Here is a 20,496-nt window from a genome sequence, read left to right on the forward strand (position 1 = left end):
TACAAAGGACAAAATGCTAGAAGTGGATTCAAACTTAGAAAGGATTATGACAACTTGTCAAGACAAGAAAAATGTTCACTCTGTATTTTAAGTTATGTGACGAGGAGACAAGCAATGTTCAAATTACATGTGACAAGTTTTCACAAAAAAATAAAATACTTTAATTCTCAGTGTTTCCAATGTTTTGAACTGCAGGATGCTAAACCAGTATTACTTTCACTATTTTTTTCATTTCCCTATGCATTTATAGGGAAAAGTAAGAGATATTTTAATGTTTTGAAAAAAAATGTAAAGATCATGGAAACAATGGTAATTTTCTCCATTATCAAGATCATTTTGCATGGTCTCAGACTGCAGGGACATTTTTATGGTCCTGCACTACTGTGCTAAGTGAGGACTGCCTGTATTTTATTGAAAAAAACAAAGAAGAGAAGTAACTAAGATAAAACAGACAAACAGAAATATAGACAGCTTGTTGCAGGAATACTGCAGTGAGAATATTTGGGGGTCAAGTTTGCAGGATGACACATCAAATAAGAGATGGAAATGACGGGATTGGACTTACAAAAAGGAGAATTTCTGGTGAAAAAGGCTTGAAAAAATGAAAGCACTACTCAAATTCATTATTAGCACAAAGTCAATAAAATCCAGCATGGTACTGTCATTTGTGGAAAAGGCACTGGCTCTTCCTCTAAGGCTTAGAAATGTGTGACCTTAGACATCTTGAAACTCTGAAAACAGAGCATATCTGCTGTAATTATTTCACAGAGTTGTGAAGACAAAAATGAGGTAATTCAATGCAAAGTGTCAAAATCTGGAAAATTCAAGTTTAAGGTTATGACCACTCTCTTTAGTTGCTTCTGTCTCTACTTCTTGTAGTGGAGCAGATGACATTCACATACTCCCTGTGCACTTGTGGTCTGATGCTTTTGTAGACTAGTATGTTCTCAAGTTTTTATAAATGTCTTTGAGGTACCCTAGAGTGGAGAACTGGGAACACTTACTGTTAATGGGAGAGATGTAATGGGCTACTGCAAGGAGTGATCCTCTCACCTTACTTTGTGGATAGTGTTGGCAGAAAAGAGGAGATAATCTGTGTTAGTGGGAGGATAGCTATTAATCATTCTTACTGTACCTTGCATGTCTATTAATATTTTCAATTCTGATACCGAGACTAACAAGGAAGTATGTGCCATAATATGCAGGGATTTTTAAAAAATTCATTACCACTAAAGGGAACTCTCATATTTAATCTGCCTTTACCAGGTATGCTTATAATTTTTTATTTGCATTTCATTCTGATCTGAAAGTCTAGATAAACTTTACATTAAAATCAGTTTTACTGGAGCAACAGCTATTGGCTCAAAGACAGTCAGAGGAAGAAAAACATGACTTCAACTGGGAATAATTTTATCAATTTTAGAAGGCATCCAATATAAAAATTGACATTAAAGTATTTGAAACCCTGTCCTTTTCTTCAGCTCACCTAAAATGAGGTTTCCAAGTGGAAGACTGTGATGCTCTCTAAATTAATAAAATAATATAAAAGTGATGTTCTATTATTTTAATTTATTCTAAATTCAGCCAGTATTTATGGAACATAATTCTATGTGGCACAAAGGAAAAATTACCAATAATTTGTACAGCCTAAAAAGAAAATTTAGAGTAACAGAATTCTGTTTGGAAATGAACTTGTCTATAGAATGTTCCTGGAGCATCCCTAACTTAGGTGAAAACTATGCACATTTGCTGCTCAGAAAAATCAATATTTGTGTCATTCACTGACACCTGGCATACAAATTTAAAAAAAGGCGTATTATCTTTTCTAATTGTAAGATGTTCACTGCATGCTCAATACATGCTCATTGTAATGATTCAGACAATTAAAAAATGAAAACAGAAAAATGTAATAAATACTAGTAATTCCATTACCTAAGTGAAACACTGTTAACATTTTTAGCATGTTTCCAGACTCATTTATGCATATAATTCACATTTAAAAAAACTGGATCAAGCATGTGGAAGTTAAAATGCATTTTCCATAATGCCACCTTATTAACACATTTCCGTACTAGTATAGAGCTACATCATCCATTATGTCAATGGCTGTAAAGCAGCACATAACCTATTTCACCAATTCTGACACACATTTTTGGTTTTCCCCAATTTTTAACTGTTATAAACAATACTACAGTGAACATCTTTGTGTATCCTTTGTTCCCTAGTCCAAATGTTTCATTGGATGAAATTCCTAAAGTAATATTGTCAGGTAAAAGACAGAAATATTTAATTTAAAAAAAGCTTATAAAAAAGAAGTCAAAACTTCTTGCTTTTAGCAAAGCTATACATCAGTTTAAAGTGTTGACTAGATCATAAGATTACTAAGATAAGAAACCATTTCTTGTACTCCTCTATACCATCTCCCCTTCTCCTGAGGCAACTTCTTTCAACATGGTAGCTACATCCTTTGTATTTACCTCAGTATCTCTAAAACACCACCATTTTGTTTTTCTTTAGTTTTCTAGTTTAGACATTATCTACAGATGAGAATTTAGCAATCTTTCATCTCATCTGCAGTCCCAGAACATATATATTTCCCACTAAATATACACTAAATAAATAATTCTGGGCTATTTCCCCTAATTTTCCCCTATCCTTCACATGCATGGTAGGCTCAAGACTAATTTTATACATCATATCTCTGTCCCATCCCCTTGGACCACAAGGGATTTGTTTAAAAGAGACATCTGTTCCAAACTGTATCTATGAAGGGTTTACTTCCCATAAGTCTGTAACTTAGATTGAGGGTTCACTCTGGCTTGCTGAGCTGCTAATATATAAATCTGGAAGTTACTAGTAGTCATGCCCTCCTACCACAGGGACTGAGGAGCAGAAGAGTGGTGGCTATGTAATTTCTATTTAGTAGAGACTGTGGATTCACAATCATATTTGAAGGTAGTATGTGTGTGGTGGTGATGTTACAGGACTTGGCTTAAGGCTGCTGGTAAGTACACTGTTTTTATTTAGACTATTTTATTTGGAGTGGCTTGAGATGAAGCTGATTCAATGTGCAAATTGGCTTGCACTGAGGGAGAAGAATATAACATTCACGGGAAAAGAAACATGAAAATTAGAGTCCTCATGCTTTTATACATTTTCTCTACAGGTCTGACTACATTTCTGTCTTTGGGCTTTCTGAGACACCTCTATAACTATATGATAAATTTTATATTTACGCTTAAGTCAGGAGTATTTCACAAGCACCCTGTTATGTGCAACCAAAGAAGTCTTTGAAAACCAGAACCGAAATCATGTATCATGATCTCCTTGATCAATCTTGACAGTGATCTTCAAACCTATTTTGAAATTGCTATAAAGCATTAAAAAAAAAAGCATAAGTGGCCTCTTCCTCTCAGGCTGCTAGTTCATACTTTTCCTAGGACAGAGAGATAGTTAAAATTTCAAAAACTGAAAATCTCTGAAGACCACTTAAATAAAGTAGGCAACAACATGAATGGGAATTTGAAAGCCGTATTTGCTACATGTAATAGCAATAAAGATAATACACCCACAATTCATTAAGAAGTGTCCCTATGATGAGCAGAAAGTTCATGAATGCTAAAGCTGAATGATGGGTAAGGGGGAAGGAGGAGTTTATCATGATGGGTACATATGTTTTCTCTGCTTTTGTTTAGAATGCTCAAAATACAGTTTTAAAAATTGTCCTTATAAGGGGGAAAAAAATCACTGGTACTATTTCCATTTAAAGTGGAAACTTCAAACACAAAGTAGGCAAATCGAATGTTATATAAACTATTCTAAATGAAAAAACAAGCAAAATAAAAACTGTACCTCTGTCTACATTTTGCTGTTTAAAGGGGTTATTTTGATAGACTCTATGAGAACTTTAGAAACACTAAAAGTTATTAATAGCCAACAACATTTGATCCTGGACAAATTAAAAGAAATAATTAAATATCTTTATTTAAACTAATAAACAATAAAATAAGAACATATTTTGAAAATAGGATTTATTTGCAAGATTTGGATAACTCACAGGTGTTCCTGGGGCTACTCGGGACACAATCACAGGCATCTTCTGATCGCATCCTCCCTTAAAAACAACGCAAGGTCAAATATTACCAAAATAGCAGTATCATCATTTAAAAACCGAGTACAAGAGAAATTCTAGGTTACCTTCACATTGAATCCAAACCTTCCATTTTCATCAGGTTTCATTCTGATTAGAACAAGATTATCATGTGGAATACCACCATTAGGCTTAAAAAGACAAAAATAAATAACTTGTAGTTTTCTTCATTTATAATTTATCCTTCAAATATACATGAAGCATGCTTTTTGTATGCTGACATTATCTTTAGTTTGTAAAGAGTCATCATTTAAATTAAAATGTTAATTCAGGAAAATTAATTTTGACTAATAACCTAAAGTTACTCCAAATAGATATATTCTCTCATGCCTCCTTGCCACTGCATGTTAGACTGTGCCAAGAGGAATAGGGGCTTTATTACATATATTGATTAATTTATTAATCACAATATCCCTAGAACCTGGCTCAGAGCATTTCACAGAGCAAATGCTTTTAAGTGTTAAATGAATTCATATTGCTCCCTTTACTTTTTAAAAACAGCTTGAAATGCAATTCACATATTGTACACTTCACCCACTGAAAGTGTATAATTCAATTTTTACTATAGTCAGAGAGCTGCACAAACATCACTACCCTTTAATTTTAGAACATTTTCATCACCCCAAAAAGATACCGTATATCCATTAGCAGCCAGTCTCCATCCCCTCACCACATCTCCCAAGTCCTATTCAACTATTAATTTATTTTCTTTCTCCATTGACCTGACTATTCTGGACATTTCACATATATGGAATAATACAATATATGCTCATTTGTTACTGGTTTCTATTATTTAACATGTCCTATGATTTAATATGTTCTATCACTTCACAGTTCTGCTGTTTGAGGAGAACTGTCTGGCTAATTCCTACTTATTCTTCAAGACAGGTCAGAGATAATCACTTTGTTAAGTCCTCCCCTAAACCCACAGCTGCATTAGTTATTTTTATATACTTGTGGATCCCCTATATTCACTTCTAATCATAGAATGTGTACTGCCTTCAAATTGTCTGTCTTCCTACTTGCTCTAGGCCCTCCTCCATACTCAAGGATAATAATATAGTAATTCTCTACTTTCTTGCATTATCCATTTCCCTCATCCTTTTGGGAAATACTCTTAGTCTTCCTACTCAAAAAAAAAAAAAAGAGAACTCTCATGACTCCACTTCCCCATCTAGCTACTGCCCCATTTCTCTCTTTCCTCTTGATACTAAACTTCTTGAAAGAGCTGCCCATATTTGTTGTCTCTGTTTCCTCCAATACCATCTTCCTAGAGTCAGGCTCCTCTAGCACTCCACCAAAACTATTGTAATTAAGGTCACCAAAGACTTCCACATTGCTAAATCCAGTGTTCAATTCTCAGTCCTCACCTTACTTGACTTACCAGTAGCATTTGACAAAGTTTTACTTTGTGACTTTCATCCCATCACCTAGTTGACTAGTTTTCTTTCTACCCTTCTGTCTGCATCTTCTCAGTCTCCTTTGCTGGTTTCTTTCACTTCCCTCATGTTTATAATTTAGAGGACTGAAGGCTCAATTTCTAGAACCTCTTATTCTGATTATCTACATGCCACACTTCTTTGGTGATTTCTTCCTGTTGCATATGCCACCAACTCCCAATGTTATAACTCGTTTGGCCCTCTCTCTTCAACTCCACAATCCTATCAATACATGGATTTCTAATAAGCATCTCAAAACTTAACATGTCCCAAGCTGAGCTCCTGATATTCCACTCATACCTGCTCTACTTGCAGTATTTCACATTTCAGGAAACAGCAACTTCCTCCTACCAGTTGTTCAGGTCAAAATCCTTGCTGGTATCCCTGATTCCTCTCTTTCCCCAGTACTCCACATCCCAGTCCATCAGCACATTATGTTATCTCTATTCTAAAAATATATCCAGAATACAGCCATGTTATTCCTTTCACTGTTACTACCTTGGTCCAAACCACCCTTGCCTGCTTTGAACACTGCAGTACCTCACAACCTGTATCTTTACTTCTCCCCTGCTTTCAGGTCACTTTCAGTACAACAGCCATACAGACACTGTCACTTAAGTGACATCATGTTTGCTTCTCTCCTTAGGCATGTCCATTTGCTTCTTATCTGAGAGTTAGAAAACAAAATCTTCACAAGATAAGGCTTTTAAGATCTAGCCCTCTCCTGTACCTGTCTCCTCCTCATTTGCTTATTTTGCTCTAGCCACACTGAATCTTTTGGGACTCCTTGACCATATCAGTCATATTCCTGTCTTTGTACCTGCTGTTCTATCAGTTTACCTGCTCTTCCAGTAGAATTTGAAGGCAGTACAAATTCTATGATTAGAAGTGAATATAGGGGATCCACAAGTATATAAAAATAACTAATGCAGCTGTGGGTTTAGGGGAAGACTTACTAAAGTGATTATCTCTGACCTGTCTTGAAGAATAAGTAGGAATTAGCCAGACGGTTCTCCTCAAACAGCAGAACTGTGAAGTGATAGAACATATTAAATCATAGGACATGTTAAATAATAGAAACCAGTAACTCATCACAGATCATCCTTGGCTTATACTAGCTAAAAATTAACATTCTACTCCTAAAATTCTCTGGCCCCTTTCTGCTTTATTTTCTCCCTAGTATTCACTATCTAATCTGCTGTACATCTGAATTATTTACGTTTCTGACTGTCTGTCTTGCCCTTATCTTCAGAATATAAATTCTCTGAAGGCAGACTTTTATTTATTTATTTCCTATATTATTCTGATACATCCCCAGAGACTGTAACAATGCATGGCACATAGCAGGTACTCAGTAATTTTTGCATGAATGAAAAAACAAATTAGAATGTAGTTTATTTAACAGGCTCCATGTCTTATTTATCTATGTATTCCCACTACCTACCAAAGTACCAAGCACACAAGGAAGACCTCAGTAACTGAATCAATGAATGAATGATATGTAAGAATCACCCTATGGGTAACAAGCAGTAGATACGTCATTCATTTTTGGTAGGGGCTCTGATTCTCTTTTTGATGTGTCTGTGGTGGTGGAGCAGTAAGTATGGGGAACAGAGTGGCTGCCTACTGCTTTTCAACTTTAGATAATGTGGAGGGCTATGAGTGAAAGACTAGAGGTAGCACAGGAGCCCCTAGAAGCTTCTGGCACTATTGATACCTGAAGTGAACCCTCTTCTTCCATTTTATTCTTTGAGGTCCCTTTAAGTTTCCTGAAACATACCCATCTTTCTGTCTGTCCGTACATCCGTACACTCCCTCATGAACATAGCATGTCCTTGAAATTTATGGACAATCTCACTTTTAGTTTATTTACATCTGCTTGAGGAAGCAATAAAAATTCATAAAGGAAGTGATTTCTAGCAATTTACCATTTTCTCTAAGGCAAACATACCAAAAATTCATAAATATATTTTGTAGAACAGTGATCATATACTCTAAGGACTGTACTCAATTTCAGAAGGCTGATGAAAATGATAGTCTCCTCACCACACTCAGTGAATTAAATAACAAAGTTAATAGTATTTAATGGATTATTAATTAGCATTTGTTCTAGAAACGTGTGTTCTGTAAAACTAAAACCAGAAAGTATGTCACAAATTAAAATTTCAGAGCAATGAACACTTAAAAATGATGATACAAGAAAATAACACAATTGGGTTATATCATGGAATAATTCATCAGCAAACATATGATGAAAAGAGTAAGTACTGTAATATAATTTAATAGATAAGACATGCCACAGGACAAAAAATTTCATCTGTGACTAAAAAATATCAAAGAAATGTGAGAATATTTGAAGAAGTGACTTACAGTAGATTTTTCAGATGATGGCACATCAAATGTTTCATTAGTATGGTTTTCCAGATCTTGCTGAGAATGTGAATAATGAATTTGGTTCCAACTACTTTTCTTTGACTGTTTGGGTGGTAAAGCTGGAGGCTGCCCATCTCTAGGGGTTTCTTGAGATCTAGATAGGAAATAAGGGGAAAACCAAGTAATTTGGAAGTCATCTTAGAGATTATTATTTTAAAAGCTATGGTCAGTCAACTATATTCTAATAAAAAAGCATGGTCAAGCAACTCAGATATTCACAATGTTTAGTAGGAGACAGGCTTTATTATTTTTTTGGTTAATTTTATTTTTTAATTTTTTATTAAGGTATGCTTGATATACGCTCTTATGAAGGTTTCACATGAAAAAACAATGTGATTACTACATTTACCCATATTATCAAGGCCCCACCCATACCCCACTGCAGTCACTGTCCATCAGTGCAGCAAGTTGCCAGAGATGCACTATGTCCCTTTTCAGTGATCCACTGTTCTCCCCGTGATCCCTGACACCATGTGTACTAAATATAACACCCCTCACTCCCCTTCTCCCTCCCTCCCCACCCACCCTCCCACACCCCTCCCCTTTGGTAACCACTAGTTCATTCTTGGAGTCTGTGAGTCCGCTGCCATTTTGTCCCTTCAGTTTTGCTTCATTGTTATACTCCACAAATTAGGGAACTCATTTGGCATTTGTCTTTCTTTGCCGGGCTTATTTCACTGAACATAATGTCCTCCAGCTCCATCCAGGTTGTTGCAAATGGTAGGATTTGTTTCTTTCTTATGACTGAATAGTATTCCATTGTATATATATACCACATCTTCTTTATCTATTCATCTGCAGATGGACACTTAGGTTGCTTCCATATCTTGGCTATTGTAAAAAGTACTGCGATAAACATAGGGGTGCATATGTCTTTTAGAATCTGAGAAGTTGTATTCTTTGGGTATATTGCAAGGAGTGGGATTCCTGGGTCAAATGGTATTTCTATTTTTAGTTTTTTGAGGAATCTCCATATTGCTTTCCACAATGGATGAACTAGCTTACATTCCTACCAGCAGTGCAGAAGGGTTCCGCTTTCTCCACATCCTCGCCAGCATTTGTTGTTCTTAGTCTTTTCAATGCTGGCCATCCTTACTGGTGTAAGATGATATCTCATAGTGGTTTTAATTTGCATTTCTCTGATGATTAGTGATGTGGAGCATCTTTTCATGTGTCTGTTGGCCATCTGAATTTCTTCTCTGGAGAAGTGTCTCTTCATATCCTCTGCCCATTTGTTAATCGGGTTATTTGCTTTTTGGGTGTTGAGGTGTGTAAGTTCTTTATATATTTTGGATGTTTACCCCTTGTCAGATATGTCATTTACAAATATATTCCCCCATACTGTAGGATGCCTTTTTGTTTTGTTGATGATGTCCTTTGGGGAGACAGGCTTTAAATACAGTATTTACAAGTGCTACTCTTTAATGAAATCTTTCTTAACTTTGAAGGTTAAATAGTAAATCTAATTTCCTTCTTAATCAACTCTGTAAGCAATTCTACATATAATAAGATATATTACATATAATAGTATATACTTACATACTACATATAAGATATACATGTAAAATATCCCTATGAATATATTTATTAATCTACTATAACAATGGGTACACCTTTCCAAAAACCTTTTTATTTTTTTATTTTGATATCATTAATATATAATTACTTGAACATTATGGTTACTAGACTCCCCCTATTATCAAGTTCCCCCCAGATACCCCATTACAGTCACTGTCCATCAGCATAGTAAGATGCTATAGAATCACTACTTGTCTTCTCTGTATATACTGCCTTTCCCGTGCCCATCACCCCCACTACATTATGTGTACTAATCGTAATGGCCATTTTTACCCCTTATCCCTCCCTAACCCATCCATCCTCCCTAGTCCCTTTCCCTTTGGCAACTGTTAGTCCATTCTTGGGTTCTGTGAGTCTGCTGCTGTTTTGTTCCTTCAGTTTTTGCTTTGTTCTTATACTCCACAGATGAGTGAAATCATTTGATACTTGTCTTGCCCCGCCTGGCTTATTTCACTGAGCATAATACCCTCTAGCTCCATCCATGTTGTTGCAAATGTCCAACAACCTTTTTTTAAGGTTTTCAGTGAGTCATATAAGCAACCATGGAATAAGACAAGCAAAGAGAAATCACAACTGAGAGTTCAGCCATTCCACAGATAAAATACCAAATATAGTCTAGAGAACTCAAGTCAATGGCCCAATTTATTGAGAAATAAAATACAATTCATGATAGTAAATAACTAAATTCTGCAACAAGAATTATAACCTGAGTGTGAGTGTTGAGATCACTGAAGAGACAAAACTGGATGAGACATTGTCAGAGTATATAATTTAAGGATGCAAAAATCCAATTAACTTTTAATAAGCCTCAAACTGTTGTAGCAATAATTAATAAAAAAGAACTGCATATGCTAGGGGAAGCTTCAAGGTAAAAACTGTAGCTTTTAAGAACAAGCACAGTATATGTAATTACATTACTTGTGAGTTTTTCACAAAGGCCAGAAGAGGGAAGGAGTGACTTAACTTGTATCCATGGGAGTTGTGGAGTTTAGAATGGGGAGGGTGAAATGGTTCTTGAAAAAAGCACTGATCATCATTGGGGTTATTATATTTATCTCTGAGACAGCCCTTTGGGGAAATGAGAGAATTACTGTTTCATTGCCTGAGGACTGATAAAGAGAGTTGACAGCTGCTGTGTCAAGCTGCATGGCTGCTGCTGTAGTACTCAGGCAGATTTCACTGAGTTTCTGCTGAGTTTTGCTGACAATAGATGTGTAAAATGTAAACCATTGGATCTTGAGGATATAGAACAGCATTAGATTATATTAGTGTTCAAAAAGCATTATCCACCCCTCCCTGACTGACATCAAGCTTGGCAATATGACTTGCTCTGGCCAATGAAATATGAGTAGAAGTAGTATGGGTCACATTTGAAAGGAAATTTCAAGAAACACCTCGTGAGCCACTATGCTTCTCTTTTTCTTTGACCATGAGACTATCCATGTCCCAAACAGGGGCTCTGGTCAGTTGAGGTCCTAAAATGAACATGACATGGAGTTGAGCCACAGATGATCCATGATGTACATAAAGAATTTGCTGTCGTAAGTCATTATAAGTTGGGGTAATTTGCCCACAGCATAGTTTAGTCCAAGATAACTGATAATTACTTCCAGACTGGCTCTTGGATACAATTGGTAGAGAAGGTATGAACTTATTGAGAGGCTTGCTGCTAGATACCTGGCAAATATGAGTAGCAAAACTAAAAATATGACTAGTGCCAGGAAAGTTAGCTAGGATTAATAATGGTATAATTGTATCCTTCTCCAGGGAGGTTTATTCTAAGAGAGAGAAAACAGTCCTTCTGAAAATTTATAGTCTAGTATAAAATATAATCACCAAACAGGCAGGTAAACAGTTATGCCCTCCCAGCCTAGTTTTCTACATAGAAATCTTCAGAGCACAAAATGCTCTAAATTCTGGTACGTCTTATAGGACTGCATCAGAGAGCATACCTTTTGTTTTCAGCAAAAGCTTCTTTGAGGCCTACACCTTGATGGCTACAGATTCCAGGTACCAAACATTCTAGTTTTTATTGTTAGTTTCAACAGTCAAGAGCCTAAGCTTCTAAGATCCAATACATTCAAGTACTGTTGGTTGAGGAAAATGTTCCCACAGATAAGAAGAATGACCTGTACCTCAATTGTGGCCTGATGCAAGGGATTAGGACAGATAAAGATTTACATACCTTGGCAGAGCCTCACAGATGTGACATTTCTAAAAAGCATTTGCTCAAAAGCCTGTGAGACTTTACAAAAACCAGAAGTCACTGGATTCCACATGTACCAATCAATAGGTCTCATCCCGTACCTAGGAGTAACTGTACTCACTTAGGCAAGGTGAATAGAAACGTTTTTTAGTTTTGCATATAGTTGTCTTACTCAGCAAGCATTTAGCCTCAAAACTAGGGCATAAGGTTGAGATCAGATGGGGAATAGAATCAGAGCAACTTTCTTTATTCTCAGCCCAACTAACAGTCTAAATATAGTGTTAAAATATTCAACAGGGACAAACTCAAGCCTGATCTGCAGTGCACTATTTAAGCAAGCCAAACCTGGCAGGTATGGGCATGAACAGTGGCAATGCTCAGGTACTAGAGAGGGAGAGTACTGACATTATGGAGTATTTTTGTAAAACTGGTAAATGTGCATTTCTTGGTTTAGACATGGGGCATACACAGTCAAAAAAGCTCCAGAAATGGTTTTTATTATGCACTGCTAATTAGAAATCATTGTCTCATAACAGTCATTGCAAATTTATGGCTTATGAACCAGTTTTGCCAAAATACATTTGGCCCATTCATTGTTTCTGTAAAATGTGAGACTGATTACATTTAAAAAATAACATACAAATCTGGATTTCCAGAATGAAAATCAGAAAGTTCTGGAACGAATGGATCTACATTACAGTTCGTCAACCACTGGGCAAATCTAAATTGTAGCTGCTGCCTTTAGATGGGCCATAGGAATTCTAGTCTACATAAATCCCACCCAGTGTGACTCACCAGATTCCAGCCATTGTCTGAGTATAACCTCTCTTCTAAACATTCAAAGTCTGCAGGAAGACACAGATAGAAGAGTCCAAGCACACAGGCTTGGGCCAGGATTTACACCAATTCTAAAGAAAAGGTGAAGAAACCTGAGTACAGGCTGAGAGGATTAGCCAAAATGTAACAAAGGAGAGGACAGTTTAACTTTGGATTTCAGGACAGAGGCAACCTGCCTTTCTCATTGTTTTAAATTACTTTAGATTTAACTTCTCAGAGAGCAGAGGATAGGCTTTCCAGATGCCTGATTGCTGCAGATGCTAAGGTTGGTCTGCAGAGCTTTTACAAACTAATTTGTGCTCTCCCAGTAATCCTGGTAACTGTTGCCCTTTTCTATGTTTCCAACTTCAATAATCAATTCTCTTTATATTTAGTTATCTATACATATCTATATGTATATCTATTTATCTGTCTGATACAGCCTGTAAAAGTAATCAAAGATGTTAACACAGACCCCTGAAATTCGTATTTTGGGCAATGGTCATCAATTATATTTTTAAAGCACACTCCAAAAGTATTAACTCAATTTATCATAACAAATGATAACTTCCTTCTTCATTATCTAATATAGAGCTACCATTTATAGTAAATTTATTACTTACTCAAACAATTATCTAGGAAGATGATTTCTGTAAGTAAACCATGCATCATAATTAGAAATTATAATACATTTAAAATAATGTTATGGATTAGGCCAGTTCTAGAAAAGGTATTATTTCTAGGTCAAAACAAAGAAACAAACAAACGAACAAAAAAAACTCACCAAAAAACAAACAAGAAACAACCACTAAGCCTAACAGAATGGAGAAACATCAGGCACTCAGGAAGAACCAGGAGGGGGAGAGGGTAAAGCCCCAGTAGAAGGGACCTTGACCTGAAGAGAAGACCAGTGTCTACTATCAGGTGGCTTTGACAGGACTGGGGAAATAGGAACCAAAGAAATAAGTAGTAGAGTCTTGTAAGTAGAGGTAATCATTTGGCTTTAAAGGTGAGAGCTGGAAAAGATCTGTCATAGGGAAATTATAGAAAGACATGTAATCCCAAAGGGATTATTTTAGTTAGTTATAAAAAGGAAAAATTAGGGAACCTAGTAAACATAATGTTCTTTCTGTAACTGTAGATTAATGATACCAAAAAAAAATTTTTTTAATTTAAAAAAAAGTAAAAATTAGCAAGACAGACCCTGAAAATTATGAATTTAAAAAAGATTCAACTGCATATACATACCTTTCATAGAAACATTAAGTTTAATTCTAATTTCAGACTAAAACAAGACCTCATTTTCTTGGTAGACAGACACTAACACAAACTTGCCAGAAAGGATGTCTTCTTTTAAAACTCTTATTTTCTAAGATACATACCAGGAGCTCATGTACCATTCAACTAGTCACTAGTGTTATTCAAGTCTTCACTAGGCATTTAACTCTACTATACTTTACCTATATTATGTTAAGACCCAGATAAAATTCTAGTCCAAATTCAAGCTTCTTGATACTTTGGCTAATTTATAGTGACACTCAGAGTATTTCAAAGTAAATATAATTTCAGATTGATACTAATTAATGCTTGAGGTAATTAAGAAAGTATGTATAAACTCTCACGGATATGATCAATGTAATAAGAATAGAACTGAAAATGTCATATTTTTGTATCAGTAGGAATCTATTCCAGAATCAGAGTATCAGACCTGAGATTCCTGGTCCAAGTCCTTGACCTTAGCTCCCAAATTCAAGTAACAGAGACTCTGCCAGAGATGTATGACAGGTAAAAATATACTGCAACTATAGAAGCCTGGGGCCTTTAATTAGTCTTGCTGTCACAAGTACAGCATCCTCTGAGTCCCCATGACTTGATACCTCCTTCTTTATGGTTCTTGTATCTCCTTATCCTATAGCAGCCTAGTACTGCCAGGTCCATGATATAATGCTAGACTTAATCAAGACTGGCATGGGAACTGGGTTAAGCTGAGTCTAGAGATGATATTATCAATACGAGCAGCTCCGAGGGACAGAGGGAAGGCAAATCTCTGGGGACTTAGCAAACAGAATTGATGAGGTATAGACACAGCTGTAATGACTCATTAGCTAAAACAAGAATGAAATAGTCCAGGAAAGAATGGCTCAAGGAAATACATATAACACTTCAGGATTACAAAGTCTGCACAGAGTCTCTTGTGATTAGGGATCTAAGGGTAAAGTTGAAAATTTGGGGAATTCCTCATTGTATTCAAGCAGACATCCATACTTAAAACATGAAGATAGGTAAGTGGTTGATATTCAAAAGCTGCCAGTATATATTCCCCCCAAAACTAACTACAGTTAACATCTATTAAGCACCTTTTCTCTGGTGAATGATGCATTTCATTAAAAGTTCACGATATCCTATGAGGTAGGTATTATTACCCTGCTTTTACGGGTGAGGAAATTGAGGCTTACAGAGATAAAATAACTCACCCAAGGTCACAATACTAGAAGTGGTAGAACCAAGTTTTAAACCCAGTCTGACTCCACAGCTCGTACTTTTAACACATTATGGCTGTACTTCTAAGAAAACAACTATAAAAAGCAGTAGCAAAGTAATTTTTAAATTAGAGGCTTCCAAACTTTTGTAGCAATGGATTCTTTTTCAAATGAAATGTTTCTCATAAGCCAATTTATAAAATAGACAAAAGCTAAACAACTCTCCAAACTTCCAGTATCTGAGGCCTCAACAGAAGTTACCAGAACATATCCTGAATATGACTCTGTCATTCCATCTGGTTGTGAGTGGTAATAGTACTATATTTTAATTATAAAAGAATCAAGTTATATTTAAGTAAATGGAATGCAATATCAGTAGAGATTGGGGCTCTAATAATACCTTTACTTACTTAAATTGATAACATATTTCTGACTCAATGTTTTTAATATACTTACAAGTCAAATAATTTGCCTAAAATGATCCAAAGGGGTAGGGAATGATTGAGAACTAGGTTTCAAAAACACGAACTTTTCAAAATTTACCAATATAAACTATTTTGTACAAATTACTACCTGTGTTAAACTTTGGACATTAAAAAAAAAAAGAGTACAGGAGAAGGGAAAGGAATATAATTCTAAAAGTGTTCCAATGCCCAACTTTCATAGTGAGGTTTTGCACACAAACAGCTTGCTTACCACCTTAAACTTTGGCCTTTTGGAAAATGTTAAGTGACGAGCAAGTAATGAAAACATTATGTTTAACTGCACTTTGCTGTCAATAGAGCAATATATTGTAACATAGCAGCAAAAGATTTGTTAAAACTGTCAATCATGCCAGGCGGGCAAAAGCTTTCTTGATTTACTTCAGCCCATTCAGTTTTACATTTCCTTATGAAAGCTTCAAGAGCAGCGACAGGAGTTCTCTACTGCTGCTTTTAGCAATTTGTATCATAATAAAGAATTAAATCTTAACCACACAACTCACATGTTTTGTGATTACAGAAATTGCCTTGCTTCTCTGTTACCTCTTAATAGGAATATATTAACATTTGTGGTGTGAATTTATTAAAATAAACATTTGTTAAGTATTTTAAAATTAATTTAGAGCAACTGTTTTTATCTTTGAAAATCACAAACTAAAACAGTCTAATATTTTATGAAACATTTAAAGAAAGGAAGGAAATGGTAGACTATTTATTTACCCCTGTCTATAAATGGTAACTTTATTCTAAGCAGTACAACCTCCTATTTGTTTCCACAGTAAACACACCTGTGAGTTACACTAATGTTTTCTCCTTGTGAAGCAAGAGACCTCACCCACTGATTCAAGTCAAGACTCAGGTTTCACCTTAAAGCCCCTGTACTTACTCAAAAAAAAAAAAAAAATGATCTCAAGGCCTATTTCAAAGTACACTGAAATACTCTGGGTTTAATCCAACATACTGTTTGAATTCTTTTCACATTTGGCCAATGTAAAACTAAAACCTATGGATTTTAAGTTGCAAAATATTTTCTCTAAATTGCAAAACTATCAATCAATCAAACCCCTGTCCAGGTTACAAAGTTCTACTGGCTGGCTCAGGTAGGGGATATCTGAATTTTAGTTCTGTAAACTGAGAGAAGTGCCATAAAGTGTGGCTTTCTTATCTATACAATGGGAATTACATCTCTTTCATAATTCATTGAGTTCTGTTGAACTGAATGGTGGAGATAATTTGTGGAAAAGCTGATTTTAAGTAGCTAACAGAAGTTATTAATTTACTACTAAGCTTATCTTTTCAGAATTCTCAGAACCTTAAGAATAGGTTAAAAACTGGTTGAATTTCAAATGCAATGTTATGGATTCAAAACTGAATACAGATACATAAGCCTCATAAAATACATATCCCAGGAAAAAGCCTCAAGCATTTGAAATTCTTGTGGATTGGTGGGGGCAGGCATGAATGAAGGGGATAGGGCACACAAAAACTGCATGGTTCCACTATACTGAACTTGCTTCTTCACTTCAGGTCAGCATACCACAACAAAAGTATTTTGAGGAGGTTAAGTGATTTTTTTTGGGTTTGTGAATCTATAAAATTTACAACTGGAAACTCTCAATTGTATGTATATGTGCATGTTTGTGTGTCTCAATGAAAGGGGCCCTTCAAAAAATATAAATTAAGATAACTGAGTTAGGTCCCAGGAGTTACAGTTTTGTTCTGTAATAAGACAGGCTTTTGAGATTCCTCTACGTGGTTTACTTTTATGTACTGAAAGCATGTCATTTTAAAATTTAATCAATTAACATTTCAATCATATCCTTAATGTACTTGTAGCCCTTAAAGTTTCAGAATTAGAAAACACATACTTACTAAAAATTAAATTCAAGTAAGAATCTTAACTTCTAAATTAATAAAATATTAAATTTCCATCAATCATTCTTCTTTCAGCTCATTCTCCACAGGTGTCACTGTGCAATGTATTTTTCTTACTCCTTCATTCTTTATGATGTGTACACACAATTAAAATGTTTTACCAAGATAAGAGTTACAAGACTAAAGTCCCACTTGTATTAATAGCTTAGCCAGTCTTCCTTTGGTTGGCCCACATAAAGAACAACCTTGGCTCTCACATACCCAGTCACATTTTTCTAACAACTACCAGCTGTGCCAATCACACTATCTACTCTTCTATCCATCCTTTCTTTAATCCTGAGCACACTCACTGTATTTTACATGCCTTTCTTCTTCTCAATAATTAGTGAATCTTGCCACCTATCTATGTATCTTGTAAACATTTAACTTTTTTTCTAATTATTGCACTGTATTTTTACTTTTGTATGAACCGCACTTTATAAACCAATAAATCAAGATATTGTGTATTAATGTGAAGGCAAGCATGCTGTGCATTAAACCAATGGAGTTTTCAGTATATCTCAGTAAATACTGAATTGTAAGTTGAATCAAAAGTATCAGTATATAATATGAGGTAGAAGTGAATTTTAGAATGATGTGTGCCCAACACTGTCTATTCATCCTATGGTTTCCTTCCTGTAAGATATTCAGAAAACTCTACCTCTCACTATCTTACCACCTGACCATAGTGGTACACTGTTTGCAGAAATATTTAAGTGTATGCACTAAAAGCTTAACAATATATTGAATCAACAAAACAGTAACAGTGATTTTTGGGGGGGGGATTTGGGGGGAAAAGGGGGGCACTAAAAATTCTCAGGGACAAATAAGCACACTTACAAATATATACAATTTTAAAACTTTGCATAAATAAAATCTTGTATCAAATACCCTCATTTCCTACATCATTTCAAATGAAACAATTTGGGGCATTATTATTTATAAAAAAGAAGCAAAATGAAAAGAGGTCTTACGGTGATGATTCCAAAACGATGCTATTAGCTTGCGTTGAAGATGAAGATCTGTGATTCACAAATACTTCACTTGGGGAACTACGAACCACGTGGTCTACCAAATGACCAACTGAAGATGGTCGTAACCGGGTTCCCTTTTGTGTGAATGCAGAATTTCGACTATATGAAGAGGAAGAAAAACTGAGTAAAAAATGTGCTTTAGTTCATTTTTTTAAGTTTCTTAATTACATGATGGAATTAGAAAGTGGCTACATGCTTTTAAGACTAACAATGTTGACTAAGCAGTCTCTGACAGACAGCGTGATGTAAACAGAAAGAACACAGAACAGGAAGTCAAAGATCTGAGTTACAGTTGACAATCTGCCACAAGCATTTTACCTATTCAGTCATGTATTATCTCTAACCAACCTTAATGTTGCTAGGTGTTAGTCACAACAACTTTGGATCTTATTCAGCATTTATAAAATAAAGGGATAGAATTAATGATTCAGAAATATCTTCTGATCTAAATTCTTTTTTAGTCCTTATAAATATTTTTATTTAAGGGAATTGCTTTAATTCCTAAGAATACATATTGAACATATTTTCATCCTCATAAATAACATGAATTATTGTCACTATGATAACTAACACTTGAGCACTTATTATGTGCCATGCATTATTCTAAGCATTTGACATGTATCACCTAATTTAATCCTAACAATACTATTATTGATATAAATATAATTTTGAGGATGAGGAAAATGGGACAAAGACATTAACTTGCTCAAAGTTCAAACGTACACTGATTCCATGACCCATGTTCTTAACCACCACACTGTCCTCTCTAGAATTTAGAAAGAAACATTTTGTTTCCAGATCATACCTAAAACTGTTTCATTAACCAGAAAATTCAACAAGAGCTACTGCTAATTAATTAATTCAATCATCTGGTTCAAATTTCTTGTGTCTTCTACAACTTGCTATAATTATGTAGTGGCACTGGTTAACAAATGGAGAAATGGCTGGCTGGAAAAGGAATCAGAAAAAGAAGGTTCTGGATTTTCTTTGAACAACTGAATTAGCCTTTGAAAATATATGTTTTTTTAAATGAAGAAAGGTGACTTACTAGTATGCAATTTGCAAGACAGAAAATTACGAGCCTATTTCTTCAGATTTTAGGTATCAGGTAATATTCTGTGAACCAAACTGTTTATGAACAACATACTTTACTTCCAATATAGTAGAAGTTTATTCTTGACTGACAAGCATCCATCAGTGACACAACTTTTAGAATTTACTGCATATTTATTGGACATTAATGTGTATAAAATCTTTCTAAAGTTAGACTTCTTCAAATATTATATTCCATATCAAAATTCAAATATTTTATTTATCAACCTTTTGGGTTAAAAGGTCGATCACTATGCTGACATACATATTTTTTAATCATTATCTCAATTACATACATATATTATACATAACACATTGTTTTGTTAACATTATAAAATTAAGATAACATCTTTGGCCAGCAAAGTTTATCACCTTATTATCTACACCAAATCCTAAAACCTTTCTGAAAAGTGCTAAAATGAAGTATATACACAGCTGGTACTGAATAACACAATGCTTCTTCGCATAGCTACGGCTAAGCTTGTAGGAACTTGATGTTGGGAATCCTTTTGATAAGACCACAGAAAGTGGTAGAGCACTGGCTAGAGCAGGAGCTTAAGTAAGAGAATCACAATCACTTAGCACTTTCAAGCAATACATGCTCTTCTAGGTGTTCTGTTGGAAAGCCACATGGAAAAGAATTATGTCAACAACCATAGTTTCAGATTTTAAGTCTACTAATAGATCTTGATTAATTGATTAGCTAGGGACCCTTACTGTGAAAGGCAACAGTATAGGAAGGTGGGCATCCTGTTCAACTTTCTACTCCTGCATTTGCAGAGGCTACTCCATGCCACTTCTGCAGTGAGCTGTAGGCTAAGAAGAAATAATGCTCTGGTGCAAGAGAGATTATGTCTGATCAAAAGATTTAA

At 35.1% G+C, this 20,496-nt stretch overlaps 1 protein-coding gene across 21 annotated transcripts in view; it reads right to left on the reverse strand.

The window, feature by feature from the left end:
• The window catches only part of PTPN4 (protein tyrosine phosphatase non-receptor type 4), a 269,179-nt gene that overhangs the window by 40,736 nt on the left and 207,947 nt on the right, over positions 1-20,496 (reverse strand). For 20 of the 21 annotated variants that reach the window (XR_012133350.1, XR_012133348.1, XR_012133349.1 and 17 more), the window contains 4 exons: positions 18,473-18,631; positions 7,960-8,116; positions 4,198-4,281; positions 4,058-4,114 (listed from right to left, as the gene is read on the reverse strand). Coding sequence is in view for 18 of the 21 variants with exons in the window: in XM_073241311.1 (XP_073097412.1) it covers positions 4,058-4,114; positions 4,198-4,281; positions 7,960-8,116; positions 18,473-18,631 (457 nt within the window). In the remaining 3 variants the exon portion in view is untranslated. The remainder of the gene's footprint in view (positions 1-4,057; positions 4,115-4,197; positions 4,282-7,959; positions 8,117-18,472; positions 18,632-20,496) is intronic. The other variant, XM_073241313.1, reaches the window with a different exon arrangement.

The sequence above is a fragment of the Manis javanica genome, chromosome 7 (genome assembly GCF_040802235.1).
Source record: "Manis javanica isolate MJ-LG chromosome 7, MJ_LKY, whole genome shotgun sequence".
NCBI lineage: Eukaryota > Metazoa > Chordata > Mammalia > Pholidota > Manidae > Manis > Manis javanica.